Genomic DNA, 18,306 nt, shown 5'->3' with positions numbered 1-18,306 from the left:
ATAGCCACGAGTTTTTAGGATTTCGAAAACGCGATTACCACTGGCGCTGTGGCTCAACAAAATTGGACTTTTTCAACTAGTTACATGCACTGGAGGGGTTGCTTTGCCAGCATGCTTTCGAAAGCGCATGCATTTTCACACAATGCAGGCAAACTTTGTCGAGCCACAGCAGCGAGAGTAATATCACGTTTTCAAATTCTAAAAACTGATATGGCTATAAGAAACGACCGGCTACAAATCTCTAATTGCAACTAGTTGCCTATCTGTGATAGTTAAAAAGTTAGCAATCAGAAATTAGTTAACCAGCCTGCTACTTAAAAAAATTTCCCGGCTTTCTGGTGTCTGCCAACACTGATAACACTATGCTGCAAAAGGCATATTTTTACCCCAAAAAGCCTATTTTTGAAAATTTTTGAGTCTTCCCTGAAACACCTGGTATAAACAAACAGTAAAAAAAAAAAAAAATTCCCAGACTACCTCCCTGTCCTGCCCAGGAGCAAAGAAACAATAACTGGTTGATGACCAATGAGCGAAGCCATACAGGAGGGCTCTGTATTACCTTTGGCCAGCCAGGGGTTCATTACTTCACACCTAAAATTCACTAAACGAATTTCCTCACATTTAGTTTCCAACAAAGTTGAGGTTGTCCAAAATGGGAACTGACAAACCAGCAAGCTTGTGCTCAGCAGAGGAACGGCAGAGAGGTTTAAGTCACTGGGTGCAGAGCAGTGATGCCACGATTAAAGGTACAGGCATCAGCATCACACAGTGATGACTCGACGACGAACGGCTAAGCCTTCAATGAAAGGCACACGTGAGTTTATAAGCATTTCACTTCATAAAGAGGAATGAAAAGTAGGCGTGGTTTAGCTCTGGCTAAGCCTGGTCAGTTGCGTTAGCTGCGACACTTTTCGAGTTGTGCAGCGCGTTCTTCTGCTGTCTCTCGAGCGCGTCGTCTCTTTCTAGATTGGTCCTGTCGCTGTTGCTTCTCTTTAGAGCTCTCCATAACTATAAGATTCCACCGAGGCAAAGCGCGCATATACCCCCGCGAAGAGCCACCTCCTCAACCTCTACCTCAGCGGAGAGCACACATCTGGCAAGAGCGAGCAACTACGTGCGCTGCACCGGCGCGGCGCCGATGACGGGGACGCCACCTGGCGGAGCTCGGCTGAAACGGTTGCTAGGCAATGGGTGTTCAAGGGCATTTGTGCCTAGCGGCCACCAGCTATGCGACGAGGCGAAAACCTGGCGTAGTGTTGCTAAGGCAACAAAAACAAAAAAAAGTCGCTGTGGCTTAGCTTGGTTAATCCCGGTAATTACGAAAGCAATATCCGTAGCTACGCCATGGTACAGCTGGTAGTGTAGCTGGTGGTGGTGCTTGTGGTTAGACTTGTGGCGATGCATCGGTTATACAATCCAATGCAATCCCATCCAATCCAATCCATTCCAATGCAATCCACTCCTATCCAATCCAATCCAATGTAATTTACTCTAATCTAATCTAATGTAATCTAATCCAGTCCAATCCAATCTAATGTAATCCAATCTAATCCAAATAATGCAATCAAGGTCAAATGAAGGTCAATGGTGGTCACTGCCGCGGCACAATGGTGGTCACTGTGCAAAGTGCAAGTAGTATTGCTTTCGCAATAAAAACCCTGCCCACCCACCTCATACTCCTGGGAGAAACGCAGGTTGTCGTTGGCCTTGAGTGCTTCGATGTGGGCGGCCAGCTGGCTGACGGGGATGGGCGGGTGGCCCACCATGGCGGGTGTCTGGTAGTTGAGCCGCCGCAGCTCCACGGGGTCTGCACCCGCACCCCCGACGGGGTGGGACGACGCCAGGTCCCCCGAGTTCATCAGCAGCTTCATGGTCGTCTCCCCCGCAGGCGCCTTGGCCTGCTGCCGTCTCCTGCAAGGCGGGACGTGCGTCAACTGTGTGCGTGCACAAATGACTGCGATTCATTTCCTTATCTGTTCATTTATATGTACAACAATACCAGGTGGGGCTATAGCCAAAGGATGGGGGGGGGGGGGGGAAGCTAAAATAGAACACTAACCCAAACGGGTACCAAATTCAAAACTAAATGCTACAGGATAAGGAATATGTATGGTAATACCTTTTAAATCTGACTTCAAGAGAGCGAATTATCCGAATGTCAAACTATCGAATGGCACCAAAAACTGCCGAAAGTAAAACTTACTTGGTGAAAACCCGGGCAATGGTTTTCTCCTTCTGAGAAGAAAACTGCACGACAACAGCAATTTTTCACAGTTCTGTCAAATGCTTTAACTTGTGCATGCTGTCAGGTGTGTCGGTAGAATTAACTGCTCCTCAATGATGAGGGTCTCCGCGGCTTCTTTTAGTGTGCGGTGCGGTAGTGCTGGTGCTTCTTAACTTGTGGTGCTGCGCGCGAGGAGCACCAAGTTTTACCACGGGGACTTAAGCAAGGGAAGCATGCATTGGCGCCGGAGTGGCAAGACACCGGCATATGGAAGACCCCAAAGACGAAGGTGACGAAAAAGATTAGAATGCCGAGCTACCAACATGACCAAGTTGAACACGCATCATGTTCAAAATTTCAGCATGGGGAAAATTTTTAGGCCACTATTATATTTATGACCAGCAGCATGTAAAGAATCGCATGATAAGGGCTTGACACTATGATGCTTAATGCACTTCGCCTTGCTGCTGTTCAAACACTGCCTAATGCAAGTTTGAAAGCATTTATATTTATGTTGTTCCATTCTTTTCACTTCAGTTGTCTTGTGAATTCTGCAAACCATGTCTTTTGGGTTGCCCTATCAAGTTATAATGAAATGCCTACCTTTTTTTTTTTTTCTACTACAGTTAAACCTGGATGTAACAAACCTCCATATAGCGAATTCCTCGATAAATGAAGTTTTTTAATTCCCAATGCCACCCCCTCTGAAGCGCATGTATTTGAGACCTCCATGTAACGAATGCCTGGCGGCGGTTGACCTTGATGTAACGAACTCGCTAGGCCGGTTATCTGTTAACTTGTGCTGAGCTACGAAATTTGGCTCAAAAGTAATGCAAGAGGAGCGTCAACGATCGCAACGAGCGACTGCAGTTGAGACAACGTGTCCGTTGGCGCATCTCCGTCGCTTTCGCTTTTGGAACGCCATACCACGTGGCACTACAAGAGTTCATGCTCAAAAGCAGCGAAAAAAGACAGGACATAGCAAAAACGAAACGGCACGAGCAGGGCGCATCCATTGCCGCCGCGCGGTTGCTTGCGTAATTCCAGCGCAGATAGCTATCGCGCGTCGGGACTGCGGAGCGGAGACGGCAGAGAGCACCAGCAACACAAGGCGAAGAGTTCGTTTCCTGGGGCAACAGTGACGGCCAAACCGAAAGAGGGCACATGCAGGAAGAAGAGTATGGAGTCGTGCCTCCGCGGACGCCGGCCAGTCTGCAGCAGCGACGCGGCTGCGCACGTTCTCGTCCAGCTCGGCCGCGGTGCCCCCGCCTCTCCCCTTCTCTCGTAGCGGCGTTGTCCAAGCCGCGGCAGTCACGCTATCAGACATCGAATAATGGGGTTTTCTGTAAACATTTTCAAGGTGATTTCACCTACATTTATTTCTTATTTTGGTTTCCGTTCTGCATTGCCCTTTCGGGTCTTCTTGAGAAAACTGCATGTAACGAAAACCTGGATGTAACGAAAAGTCTCAGCCCTATTTCAACTTCGTTATATCCAGGTTTAACTGTACATTTCAAATCGCAAACTATTCGCTTCACTACGAAACTATTCGCTCCGTATTCGCTTTGAACTGAAAATTCACTGTTCCCACATGCCTGCAGCAAAGTTATCTATGAACACAATAATCAAACTGCTAAGGGAGCTAAAAAGTACTTCTATATTTTTTAAAGGTTGTGCAATGTGCATTAACAAGCAGTCTACCATCCTGCAGCAGCGTGAGAACGTGTTACTCTAGAGAATTTTGAGCATGGCCAGGCGACACCAACTGTGTCAGACATGTAATCCTTTCCTATTTGAGTTAAACCCTCATTTGAAAGTCAGCACCTGTTCTGTCTTTCCTTTGTGTCATTTTCATTCTTTGAACTATGATCTACAGCCCCCACCAACTCAACCTGCTTCGCATTTTTCAAACCTAAAAAGGACTGCAAAGAACCCAAGCATTTGGTGGAACACAGACTGAAAACACCTGCAACACAAATTATGACAAAGTAGAATTCTGTTCATTGAAACTTACTCACCCTAAACTTCCGCTTTATTTGAACATGTGCTTTGGCCCTGTCAGCATCACGTGCAAAGTATGTATAGGAGGCAAAGGAATGGCAGCCTCAAAGGAAGGGACTGTGGGACCCAGCTGACCGTGATGCCATCCTCACCTTTTCATGAGGATGAAAAAGAGCGTGAGGAAGAGGGCCATGAAGACGATGAGCAGCACAGGGCCAACGATCCAGCCCACGTCGGTGCGGGCGCGCTCGATGTGCGACACGTTGGGCACGTCGTCGGCCGATGGCAGTCGCCCCTGCGGCAGCATCTCCAGGCTCAGCTCGTCCGAGTACGGGCTCGTCGTGAACAGGTTCTGCAAAGAAGTCGCCGGCCAGAATTGGAAAAAAAAACGAGCCCAAAACAAAGGGACACTGTCGCTTAAAGTGTTCAATGAAAGTAACATCAACCGTGATGTCTCAGTCTGTGCCAGCTTGGTACAAGGAGTTTTTGTCCAGAACGGGCATCTTGGAAGACCTGCTTTGTTGTTAATCAGTTTCGCAAAAGGGAGCCATGATGAGTTAGCACAGCTGAGGAGAACTTGTGCGATATTCTGCGACATACTCATCAATGACAGAGAGAGGGCCCTTCGCTATTGTACAGTTTACGCCGAGAGCAGTTCAGACAGACCTCAACGTTAATTCGCCACTAATGATTTTTCGGACAGCACAAAATCGGCTGCAAGGTGGTACTATCGCGCTCAATATGAGTTGCAACGCGCGGTCATCGACCGGGGCTCGTTCCGAGGTGTGCCTCCTCCAAACAGTCGCTCGGAATTCTGGGAGAAACTTTTTCCTGAGCGGGGGTGCTGTTGTTTCCTGGAACAGCAGTTTCTCCCAGAATTCCGAGCGACTGTTTGGAGGTGGCAGACCACGGAACGAGCCCCGGTCGATGACCGCGCGTTGCAACTCATATTGAGCGCGATAGTACATGCCTCAGTAGATTCCAGCAAATTCTCCTCCACTGGTAAGATACAGCAGAATCTCAATAACACAATCAGGACTAATACAAATTTCAGTACGATGATTTCGCTATTTTGTGTCCCTGGACCAAATTTTGGGCATTGTAAGCACTTCCTCGCAACTCTATGGATCACAAGAACCCAGGAGCCACAATTGCATACGCAAGTACTGCATACTGCCCTCGTAATGTACAGCACCATGATCACCAGTAGCACCATATGTACAAGCGGTAGTCAGGAGCCCACAGAATGCTCAAGCCACAGTCGCCAGTCACACAGTATACACCGTGAGCACAGAGTGGTGGTGCGCGACCATAAATAAATCCTGTCAGCCATAATTACATTCGCATGAATGCATTTCCCAGGCATCAGAATATAGGCTTTGTTCATTCCTTGATGATGCGAATTTCAAGTGATACGAACATTTCTGCTACCCCGTGCAATTTACATCGAGATTCTACTGTAATAGGCAGATAATCAATTAGCACACCATCACTGTATTTTATCTGAACCAGAAACAAGAGAACTGTACTTAAATGAAAACTGCTTACAACATCTGAACTCAACGATACCAAAGTACGGAAAATGTGTAAGTAAAAGTAAAAGATGAAATGGTCGAAATGACTATCTTTTTATTTTTTGCCAAATCAGGAATTAGGGCTCATAACGATGGAAGGGATGCCTATTTGCTAGCTGTGGTCAGTGAGCGCTGCGAGAAGCTTTGGCATACAGGGGAGCTTGAACGCTCACTGCAAGAAGTTTTGGCATACAGGGGAGCTTGAATGCTCACTGCAAGAAGTTTTGGCATACAGGGGAGCTTGAACGCTCACTGCAAGAAGTTTTGGCATACAGGGGAGCTTGAAGCAAGATGCATTCATTCGTCCATAAAAAACGACCACTTCCTAACTTTGAAAAAATCCTTTCCAGAAATCAATTTTTGAGAGAGGCAACATAAAACGCATATCCTTCGTTGATACACCCCATTCTGTCAATGTCTGACCGCAACCACCGACTAACCTTTTGCAAGGTGTCCACAACAGCTCGCACGAAGATGCGGTACCGTCGATATGGCTGAAGCTTGCGGTTCCGAAATCCCCCGTTCACTTTCATGTCGCCAAGGACGAATCGTTCGGGCATGTTTTGACGGACAAACGCTGCAGCTATGTAGGGGCCGTCCTCATCCATGGGCGTCTGCATCAACTGCAAGACACGGCGGTACAGTGCTTCAAATGCAAAGCCAAGAAGCTAGCTGAGCTTTCAACACAATGACGTGTTTTTTGGCACAATAGATTACGTACACCACATCCAAACACAAACCACACACACTGTTCTTGCTCTGAACCACATTGTTCAGGATGATGGCCCCATGGGCAACGCTTCGAAACAATAGGGAGAATGTACAAGCACATTTCATTTTCTTTTAGCTTCTTTCGGTGAATTAAGATGATTAACACTGCTGTGCCATTAAATATTAATGCATCACTACAGCTTCTAAATCTTCTACCACTATTTTCCACAGCTTCTACAGCTTCTAACACTGTTTTCCAGAGCATGTACAGCTTCTACCACTATTTTCCACAGCTTCTACAGCTTCTAACACTGTTTTCCAGAGCATGTACAGCTTCTACCACTAATTTCCACAGCTTCTACCACTATTTTCCACAGCTTCTACAGCTTCTAAAACTGTTTTCCAGAGCATCTACAGCTTATACCATTTTGACAAATCAAGCTCTCTGGTTCTGGACAATCCTACCATAATGACATCGAGTTACTATGATTTCTTACACTAATTTCACAAAACCATGCAGGCTCCCGACTGAGAAACTAGACAGCCAGCTGCTAGTTTCAATGAGATTACCAATTTCAATGCACAAAGCTAAAGGATGTTTTTAAAGAGAGTTGAAATTCTTTTCCTCATAGCTGTCATACTCTTACAGGAAGACCTGACCTTGCCAACGACATCGTCAGGCCCATACACACCTCTTCAATCTTGTAGTCATCAGGCTCCTTGTTGGCAAACTCTGAAGGGACGACGACGAGGTAGTACTGCTTGATAGGACCATATTCTTCCGAGGCCTTGGGTAGGATGACAGTGATCTCGTCTCCGTTGCTGATTGGCCAGAGGGCATCTGGCTTTACCATAGGCTTTGGCGCTGCAGCAACGAGTTAATGAGATGCCCATTAAACGAGTTATTAAGCATCTGTGGTGGTAAAATTTCACAATGTGCAGAGCAGGAGCCAAAACGCTCGCAAGTCTAGAGTCTAAGAGAAGAGATCCGACACAGTTTACATGACCTTGATGTAAAGAACAGGATGCCAAGTTTTGCACCGCGGACTACCAAGCATGCTATGGTGCAAGCTATGGTGCAAGCTATGGGGGTGTTGTGTATAAACCGTTTTATCCAGGGTATTGCCATCTAGCTTGCTACATATACTAAAGAGATGACTCCATCAAACTCTGGCTGTTCCTTGCCTAATGGAAAGGTCAAAATAATACTGCTGCTGAATTTTTCTACAGTGAAGGCTATTACAGTAAAATTTCGGCTACAACAAAATAATTCAGACTGCTCATCAAAAAGCTGTTTAAATTTAAGGTACTTCCCATAATTTCATCCTACAGTGAGCATTTTCTGGAGCAGGGTTCTGCTTCAATGCAGTTCTTGCAAAATAAAAGTGAATTTGTGAATTTCTTTCACGACGTAAGAAACATAAGGCTGCCAATTTGTTTTCCAACATCCAAAGATGCCTACACAGCCTGATATCGTCGCGTGGTTTAATCAAAGGCAACCACCGCACTGAACATGTGTTTCAAATGACACCAGTGACATTCCCTCTGCACTGGCACAATTACCACATCATGCAAGCGATTAAATTGCAGCTGCATACTCTCCACTGTTTGAACTTGAGCACAAGCAGTTCCTGTGCCATGAACTATTCAGAGCCGAGCACTCTATATATTTTTTCACACGCTATCAAAAAAAACCTGTCTTCCATGCCATTATTTCAGAAACAAGGCAGACAATGCCACACATTTTGAAAAGAACAGGCAAGAAGCACAAAAGAGTCCATTACCAGCCATGGCTGTTGTGACCATGATCTTAGCTGGTGGCCGGAAGGTACCGTCCCGTGGCACGGCCGTCAGGTTGACCCTGTAGCTCGTGAAGGGGATGAGGTTCTCAATGGTGTAGTTGGTGGTGCCCAAATCCAGCAAGACACTCTGCGGTGGGATGGGCAGTTCCTGGGGGCTACCCCGGCTGTCGTAGAACTCCTTGTGGGCACTGTACGAGATCTGTGGGGGACGGAAGTGCACAAGAAAGGAATGAAGCACTACATTAATGGTTTCCTCTTATCCTATTCAGAAATACTGCAATAGTTTACAGGGTCTTAGCAGGAATTGGTAAATGCAGCATAAAAGCTACTAGTTTTGGAAAAAATTCAGGGGGGCACTTTGTTGACCTAAAGCGCGGAGAGGCGAAAGCCTTAAGTGCAGTGTTGCTGCTAGTGTCACTGATGTGCGGTTAGGATGTTAAGCTTCGCCTCTGAGTGCCTCTGAGTGTGGAACCCGATAGCGTCTTGCAACACTGCCAGGGAGTCCACAGAATGCCATCGCCCATTCCACTCTATGCCTTGCTTGTCGGTAATTAGTTTTTGAGGAAAGCAAATGTATCTGTCTCCATATCTCCGTGGACACCTGAACCTCTCCTTAAGGGAAGGAAGGAAGATGGGAGTGAAGGAAGACACTGCCTTTGTTCATTCCAAACCATCGAGCTGGCATGGCAAAGTGGTTACCATGCTCATTTCCCACTCCGGAGACCCGGTTCGATTCCCAAACTTGACCAAATTCCTTCTCGGTTTTATTTATTTATCTGGTCTGACTAGAAAGCTTAATTAGGCTAATTGGTTAATTAAGCAATGAACTAAACTCAGTCCCACTTAGTTGGAGCATCACTATACGATCCCTTTAATTGGTTGCATGTAGCCAAAGTACAATTGGCCCCATTTGAAATTCGCGCACTGTGACGTCACGACCGTTTCGACCAATTGAAAAGCGTGACATTTCTGTCGACAACTCCTGCTTACAACGATGAGGCAATAAATGCTTCCGCCTTAATAATATATAGCATCGGAGAACATGCAGCTGGAAAACAAATGGCAAAAAACATAAACGATAAAGGCAGCAACGTAAAAAAACAAATGCAATACAAAGATACAATACAATACGAAGATATTTCGAATTAGCTACAATACATCAGCCTTCAACAAAGGTTTACATACAGAGGGCACACAGCTGATGGCAGCCTGAAGGTGGCAAACATAAAGAGGACATAAAAATATAAAAATCAATACTATTTCACAGTGCACTATAAACACTATAAAAGAAGGACATGCACAACTCACACACTACTTTTTACTAACGAAACAAAACAAACGTACTTGTGAAGCATGCGAAGCGACGGCAATGGTCACAGTAAACCACATGTTCATTACACGCGCAGAACTTGAGAAACTAGGAAGCATTTTAGTGCATTTTACAATGATTACATTCCACTGCCTGCCAACATACTCTTAGGAGAAAACACAAGAGTAAACTTGTCATATGTTTTTAGATTCCTACAGGAAAGACAGTTTTTAAACAAATGAAAGGTTTTACTAGGGGTGCGTGAATATTAAAAATTTCGAGCAAGAATCAACCATGTTCATATTAGATCCATATTCGATTTGAGAAAGCGATATTCAAGAATTTCCAAATATTCAAAAATTTTCCAATACCTGGCACTTATCAAATACTGCACTGAACTTCATAAATCTGACCAGCACAGCACCACAATATCTGGGCAAATTCAGATCGAGTTTAAAGTGTCAGGAAAGCAGTACAAAGGCATCCTTCCACTTTCCTGTCTCGCCCAACCTGCCCAACTATCCACCCATCCATTTTCAACAAAAGTGCATGGTCGACAAGTTGGGTCCGTGTTTAGGTCGCTGCTGTTCAGCGTCATTTGATTCAAAAGGTGTTTCCTGTATCCTGGCGTGATTTGATGAGTTTGTGACAGCCAAAGGCGTTGGTCAATAGCGGTCAGATAAAGCAAACATGCTAGACCAGTCCTGAAGGTCAGGTGCAGGTCTTTGTGTGAGGTTAAGGGGGGACATGGGTCTTAGAGCATCTTTTTCTATTTACAGACCAAATGCAATGGAACTGCACCGACTTATTCAGTTTTTTCTGCTGATTTCAAATATGCCATTTGTTTATTTCTAGGCCAATTAGTTCCTGAGATATTAATATATATCATGCCATTGTCTGCTCAAACAATAGAAAAAAAATGGGCCACCAGAAATTTAATTTTAATATGCGATGCGGGTAGATACTACAATGTGTGAGGAATGCAACGCTGGAAGCAGTTTTTAGTTTTTTGTCCGTGTGGACAAATGGGCTTAATAGTCAGTTTTCAAGTGAGTTAATCAGACATACAGTGCCAGAAAACACATGACACACTTGAAAACTAACTATTAAGCCCATTTGTCCACATGGACAAAAAACTGAAAACTGCTTCCAGCGTTGCATTCCTCACACATTGTAGTATCTGACCACATATTAAAATTAAATTTCTGGAGGCCCATTTTATTTCTATTGTTTGAGCAGACAATGGCATGATATATATTAATATCTCGGGAACTAATTGGCCTAGAAATAAACAAATTGCATATTTGAAATCAGCAGAAAAAACTGAACAAGTCTGTGCAGTTTCATTGCATTTGGTCCATAAATAAAAAAAAAATGCTCTAAGACCAATGTCCCCCCTTAATAAGAGAAAATTCTCAACCACAAAAGTTGGCAAGTGGGTTCACTGTGCAAGTAAATACAGTAACTTTCACAGGAACACGTCATGAAAAACCCCAGCAAGATGGGAGGGCATGCCGTGAACTTTATATTCTTTGAACAAAAATAAAACAGTGTGGAGCCAAAAGAGCTTACATTGAATTTTGAGTAGTCCAGGCGGGTAGGTGGTCGCCAAGAAAGAATCATGCCATGGGTGGTGACACCATATGCCCGCAGCTGTGTGGGAACATCTGCAAGGAGGCGGCGACATACGACATGGAAGTTTTGTGAAGCACATCAAAATGCTTTTCACCATCGAGCCTGCTGCTCTGTGCTCGGAATATTGCTAGCCTATGGAAGACAACCTGGAATGGCGATGCACACCTAGGAATGGTTTTTCAACTCTCACAAGCAAAGTACTGGTCTCATGTACTGTGCTACCAATAGAAGTTCTAGCCCATGCCAAACGTTACTACAAGCACTCGGAGAGCACAACTGTCAAAAAGATAGTGCCAACAAAACAATGGCAGGGAAAATGTTACAACCTTAGTAACAGTCAGAGCAACTTCAATTCTAATAAAATTCAAGAAAGCCACAGATAACTCATTTTATTCAGCTGAAAATTTCACATCATTGAGAAAGTATTTGCTGCATTGGCCATCTGCGGGAAAATTATATACTTCAGCTGCAAAAATCTGAAAGCCACTGAAGTCAGGCTAGATCACCGAGGTTTGGCTGCCTTATAATTTAGTGAATTAACAGCACCTAAAAGAGTAGCTAATTCATGTGCACTAAAAACAACTTATTAAGCAAATGGATAATATTCAGTTGCCAGCATAAGTTTACCCTAATTCTGCTTCTTGTTTTTTTTTTTCTCTCTGTAAATTCTGCGCAAGACAGTTTTACCACTAGTCATTAATGCCCCCATTAAGGTGATTTCTACAGCCAGTGCTGCATTTTGAACATGACAAACATTCCCAATATGTTAATACCTGCTCCCAGCTTCACTAACAAAAATTTGAGGCTTGTAATAGGCCACCTCAGGCATTTTACAAAAGGAGTCGTCATTTTCAGTTATTAATTCAGCTATCCAAAGCACATACAAGTGTTTTTTCAGTAATGTTTTTGACTGCATCACTGTCAAGCGAAACACCGCCCCTGGCTACGGGCTGAGGTTCGGTTTCAGTTAACTGTTTTGGCCATTTTAAAATAGTTCCATTTGGTATTCTGAAAAACAGTTTGTCGCGGCAGAGAGCAAGTCTCCATGGGATGGCTGTGATGTGACTATCAACTCAAAATGATAAAAAAAACCCTGGAGTTGCCCTTTAAGTGTAGAACGCCAAAGCCACTGCCAGATGCAATCACAAGGCTAATCCTGGCTGTGGCCATAACCGCCTCAAACTGAACAAAGAGGTCCGAGTTATGCGGATGACATACTGACCTGTAGGCGTGACCTTGACTGTGACCAGGTCCGAGAGCTTCCCCAGAGACTCTCGCGTGTATGCGGCCACCCGTATGGCGTACACCGTGTGGCTCTCCAGGCTGGTTAGCTCGGCCGACCACGTGAGTGGCACCTTCTTCACCTGCCACTGGTCCAGATCTTCCACGGCCGTCTGGGCATACAGCACCTGTAAAAATAGAGGTCCATTCCTGGGACGTCGTCTACACAGTATCATGCAAAAGGGAAGAAAAAAACACACCCGCAAAAGAAGCAGCTGCCCGCACACTAAAGACTGTCACATGAACAAGTCAGCAAGCAGCCTTTTTCTTTCCCCCTTTAAAGAGCACTGTCCATGGTTCCAAACAAACTGGTGGGCATACTTGGCATAGAAAGGCACAGCACGCAAGTCGTCATGATTTTGTTACACCGTGCGTAGTGAGATTGCAACGAGTTGAATTATGGTGGCTAACGCTTCTAGTCCGCTGACACACATACAGAAATCAAAAAGTACAATGGAACCTGACCTACTCCAAGACAGTCTTGGCTTTAAGGGGTCGTGAAACACTATTAAAAAGACTTGCGGTACACCCGGAATGTTAGAGAACGCTTTCGCGAACACCCTCCAGCAGGAATTTTTTTTAAATGCGTTTGGTAGAAGCGGAGTTATCTACAATAAAATTTAGAATTTCAGTGTCTCCGTGCCTTTCCCTCTCTTTTTGTGATTTTTTTTAACATGCATGGCCTCCGGAATAATTTCGACCACCTGGGGATCCTTAAAGGGGCTCTGAAAGGGGTCTCAATATGTTAAAGGACACCGCTTCACAAATATTCTCCAGCCAAGAATCCTTTCATTGCGTTTCATAGAAGCTGAGCTTAAGTTAAGGACAACGCAGCGAGCTATGGAGAGAAAAATGATAGGTGTAACGTTAAGAGACCGGAAGAGGGCGGAGTGGGTGAGAGAACAAACGCGAGTTAATGACATCCTAGTTGAAATCAAGAGGAAGAAGTGGGCTTGGGTAGGGCATGTAATGCGAAGGCGAGATAACCGGTGGTCCTTAAGGGTAACGGAGTGGATTCCAAGAGAAGGCAAGCGTAGCAGGGGGCAGCAGAAAGTTAGGTGGGCGGATGAGACTAAGAAATTTGCGGGAATACGATGGCCACAACTGGCGAAGGACAGGGTTAACTGTAGAGACATGGGAGAGGCCTTTGCCCTGCAGTGGGCGTAGTAAGGCTGATGATGATGATGATGATGATGATGATGGTATCTGTAGGCAAAATTTGAATTGCAGCGTCTTCACACCTTTCCCTCGTCTCTTGTCACTTTTTGCACGCTCAAAGGTTGGCACACCTCCATTGGCCCCATGGCAGATGTGTGCAAGAGTTGCCCGAGGGGGCAGAGCTTCTTGATCTCTGCACGATGCCTTAAAGAATCTAACCGGTAGGCACCTCTGAACAGAATTACACAGGAGCATGCGACGAAGGAGGGCACAAGCATGAAAAAGTCACCGGACAGGACTCGCCAAACTTTGCACGTGATTATGCTCTCCGCTGCTTGTAAAGTGTATTATTTGGCTCAGGTGCTCATGAAGAGAGAACGTAGTGATTAAGTGTATCTACTCTCCTCAGAACATCTTTCAGAGCCCCTATAACGTGCACTGACATTGCACAGCACACGGGCGCCTTTTAAGGTTTCGCTTGCATCGAAATGCTGCCATCATTACCAGGTTCAAACTCAACTATTCTGGATTGGTAGCCGAACACCCTAACCACTGAACCATCGCGGCGTGTCTCCACCATGGGAACTCTTTCCCTCTAGCCTCCTTTCATCTGCTCCATCATTCCTCTCCACTATTTGCAGTTCGGGTATCTGCCTTTAGTGAGACAGTTGCTTCCATCTTCCTTTCCTCCTCACCAGTTATTAATGCCATGTCATTAAAAGGCTCATGAGGCTAACATTCGTTGCCGGTCATAACATTCATTGCCCATTGGCTGGAGGAAAGCAATATCACCAGACCAGGCAATTCCGATAGGCTGGAAGCAAGAACATCTCCAGAGCAGAGAATTACCATTGGCCGAGGAGAGTGACGCCACCAGACGGCAAGTGACAACTATACATTTCGATGTATTTTCACTGAGTTCATGTCACCATCTTTAGATGTCTTCGGCGAAACATGCAACCACCAGCTAGATGACCTGAAGAGATGTCTGGTTGTGTGATGTGTTGGGCTTGGCGAACAGTCTTCTAATGCCATCGCATTACCAACACATAATGTAATTAGGTGTGTCGGTGATTTCACCACTAATTAGCATAAAAATGGTAGTTTTAGGCCCGTGCAAATAGTGGTTTCTTGGTTCGAAGCAAATAGTGACTTTCTTTGAAGAATTTCAGAGAGAATATTTCGAATACTTCTGGCACATACAGGAGAAGGAGGAAAAACATTTATTTGTCAGCAAATAGAAGGAGAGCTTCTTGGTCTTGCTAGGTGGCTGGGAGCCCTTGGTCCTCGATGACCTTGGCTTGCTCCACTGCCTGGAGTTGAGTCTCAGGATAAGAGCTGAGCAGCATAGCCTCCCACTGCTTTGAGCTACTGAGCTGCATTAGATCGGGAGGTGGGAGGTCCTCTCGAGAGTCCCATAAAATGCTATCTAGTGTTGCTATCAAGCTCCACTTAGCACATAAGGAGGAGTACTGGCCTGGGAATATGTGGAAATATACCGCTGGGCATGGGAAGGAGGAGGTTTGAAGCTGGCACCAAGTGATCTCCTGGGCCTTGCTGAGGGATTAGTGAGTCAGGTGGGGAGGGGTCGATTGGAGTCTACCTAGTCGACAGAGGAGGGTGGTGTCATGGTAGAGGACCAGCCGATCCCTCTTTAAGTAGGAGCGTTCACAACCCGGCCGATAAAACCTCGGGCCGTCTCATTCCCCAGATTGGAAGAGATCCACAAGCAGTTCGCTTTCCCAGGAAATTTGTGTATGATCCGGATGAGGTGTTCCCACTGGGTTGATATGCTCTGTTTGAGGTCAAGAAGGTGGCATAGTAGGTGTCACATGTGAGCTGAGCCCATTTGCCCGTTCATGTGGTCGCATATTTTCCCACGCTACTGGAGTGCAAGATTGGAGCGGTCCTCTATCTAACTGTCGCTCGAGTTGTGCCATGTTGCGGCGGGGATTCAATTTAAGCACTGTGTTTTCCATCGCTTCAGCAGACTTGCATGGGCTTCCCGTAGGCAGCTATCTGCCTCCGGTAGTTCTTCAGAGGCTACAGCATGTTTGGTGGTGGTGGTGATGTCCTCTTTGAGTTGGGTGAACCACTCTCCGAGGTCTGTGATGTATGAGGTAGCGGTTCGGTCACGCAGCCGGCGGAAGTTATCCGAGTCCATGATGTGCACCTGTCTGAGGAAGCGTTTGTGCAGGGCGACAGTGAGTGTTGTGGAGAGGATGTAGTGGTGGCTGCTCATGGTGTTCCCTGTACTTGACCACTGTGCCTGTCAGATGTGTTTGGTGAGGCTAAGGTTGGGGGGTCGTGCCTATGACAAAGCAGTTTCCGACATGTGTAGGGTGTGAGGCCTAGTCCTTAGGTACTAAGCCAGAGCTTGGTGCTCTTGGGATTGGCTGTACAATAGCCCCATACCAGTGTGAGTGCACTGAAGCAGGCGACTATAATTAGGTTAGCCGCAGATGCCATCTGTACCACACGTTGGAAGAGGGCTCAGTTCTCTCCTATTTCTAGGAAGGACTTCGAAGAGCATGCAGTCAATGTCTATGCCATCTACCGTGTGCTGTATGGCCACTATGTTGCGTCGGAGAAGAGTGGCAGTTCCTGGGACCAGTACGTCTGAAGGATACTGTGCTTCAAAGCCTGGTAATTTGACTGGTCCTTTTAGTCTTCCTGGATATCTACCGGGTCCAGGGGTGCACCAGAGTTTTGAATGTGGAGCTGCAGGTTGCCCTGCTTGTGGTGCAACCCCCTGCAGTTCCACTGTCACACTTCAGTAAGATACAACGTGACAAACTTGTCACACCCGCACGACTTTATCTGTACAAATTCGGTACTGATCCTTCACGTCCCAACTGCCCTGCCTCTTATGCCGACCTCTCCTCCTGTTTATTCTCCTGCCCAGTTGCTCTGCAAACAGGTTTCTTTCCCACCCCCTCCCACACTGTCGGGACCTGGCTAGACTGGCTTGGAGCTGAAGGTGAAGATGAACAGACCTGCTTGTGTGACAGGCCATCGACGTGTTAGGCAATTAAGTGTTGTGCCTGAATAAAGTCTACTACTACTACTACTACTACTACTACTACTACTACTACTACTACTACTACTACTACTGCTTTTACTACTACTACTACTACTACTACTACTACTACTACTACTACTACTACTTCAATTTGTTGGCGTGGAGCCATGCTCGAGTATGGGAGGGGTGAGAGTGGGATTGGGTGTGGTGGCAGGAGTTGGGTGGTTGTATGGTGTTTTGGAGGGGCGTTTAGCTAGTTGGAGTTTGACTGCGGCAAATCGGTCATTGATCTGCTGCACGAGGACGTTTAGCTGCTGTTGGAATTGTTGGGCGAAAGCCCCGAGCTTGGCGTCAATTTTGGCCTCGAAGGCTTTGAGCTTGGCTTCGAGTCTGGCTTCTAGATCCTGAGAGGACTCAGCAACAGATGGCCTCTTGGGGTGGGGTGTGGCTTTACGTGTGATTGAGGGGCTAGGTTTGGCGTCCATAGCTGGGGGAGTAGACTGTTCTGAGTAGAGAGGTGTCTGAGCCTGTGGGGGCACACAAAACAAGTTTGTGGCACAAAAGGCACTTTTTAAAAACCACGTATTTTTCCAACGCACAAGAGAATTGCATAAAAAAAAGATTAAGAGTGCATTGAAGCTTTGTCACACTCACTGAAGCTGCATCGAGCATTTGAAAAAATTGTCATCTGAAACTGGAGGAGTTGACGTACTTTCGGAGTTTATCTACATATCCACAACTGATGCACGCTGCTGTGCTGGCTCTGGCACGTGCCCATGGCGGATAGCGCGAGTGCAGACACCTGGCAGGTACAGATCTGAACACTGCGCTCATGCCTGCTCACATCTGCAGCCACGAGGCATATACGTATGGTCTCTGGAAATACTTATAGTCTACACGCAGAAAGTGTCCATAGTGTCGGGGCTTTCGCTGCGTGTGTGCCTCGGAGCCATCCCAGACAAGGTAGGCTGAACCGAAACCACAATGAACCAAGCACTCCAGAAACATTATTCACTTGATACAACTACTATGAGTTTTCAGATACGAAACATTCGGATCGAATCGAATATCGAATACTTCACTATTCGACCGAGTATTCAAAATTATCGAATATTCGCACAGGCCTAGATGGAAGCCCAGATACATGCGGTACCTCAGCATCCTGAAAGCCGTTTAGGTTCACTGATGTAGGCAACGTGTAAATGAGTGAACGTAGGACCGCACCTGGTATCCAAGGATGTCCCGGAAGTAGGGCATCTCGTCCCACCAGACCTCCACCGACTGGTCCGAGGTGGCCACAGCCTGCACGTTGGTTGGGGCCGAGGGGATGTCCCCCGGGGTGCTGGCCGTCAGGTTCTCGCTCCAGGGACCACACCCCTTGGCCGTGCAGGCACGCACCCGCATGATGTAGTCCGTCTTCTCGTCCAGCGAGCTGCAGAAATTATCACCAATGTAACTGAACTCCTCAATATTCACTCCTGTCTCATCTCATCCCAGCCTTTGTATGTTTTTTACTACACTCACGGATCATAAGGCTACAGAGTATGGTCAGCGTCATGAATACAGATCAGGGTGTGGTGCATCATTCT

The 18,306-nt window shown here is 46.2% G+C and overlaps 1 protein-coding gene across 3 annotated transcripts in view; it reads right to left on the bottom strand.

Moving 5' to 3' along the window:
- Lar (tyrosine-protein phosphatase Lar) overlaps positions 1 to 18,306 on the bottom strand; it is an 88,309-nt gene that overhangs the window by 26,072 nt on the left and 43,931 nt on the right. For all 3 annotated transcript variants that reach the window (XM_089545009.1, XM_089545018.1, XM_089545029.1), the window contains 8 exons: positions 17,942 to 18,149; positions 12,479 to 12,665; positions 11,194 to 11,288; positions 8,295 to 8,511; positions 7,203 to 7,375; positions 6,240 to 6,422; positions 4,378 to 4,577; positions 1,671 to 1,911 (listed from right to left, as the gene is read on the bottom strand). In XM_089545009.1, coding sequence (XP_089401135.1) covers positions 1,671 to 1,911; positions 4,378 to 4,577; positions 6,240 to 6,422; positions 7,203 to 7,375; positions 8,295 to 8,511; positions 11,194 to 11,288; positions 12,479 to 12,665; positions 17,942 to 18,149 — 1,504 coding nt within the window. The remainder of the gene's footprint in view (positions 1 to 1,670; positions 1,912 to 4,377; positions 4,578 to 6,239; positions 6,423 to 7,202; positions 7,376 to 8,294; positions 8,512 to 11,193; positions 11,289 to 12,478; positions 12,666 to 17,941; positions 18,150 to 18,306) is intronic.

The sequence above is a fragment of the Amblyomma mixtum genome, chromosome 1 (assembly GCF_055824585.1).
Source record: "Amblyomma mixtum isolate Tamu chromosome 1, ASM5582458v1, whole genome shotgun sequence".
In the NCBI taxonomy this organism is placed as follows: Eukaryota; Metazoa; Arthropoda; class Arachnida; order Ixodida; family Ixodidae; genus Amblyomma; species Amblyomma mixtum.
The sequence above is the reverse complement of the archived record's forward strand: the minus strand, read 5'-3'. Positions and strand labels throughout refer to the sequence as shown.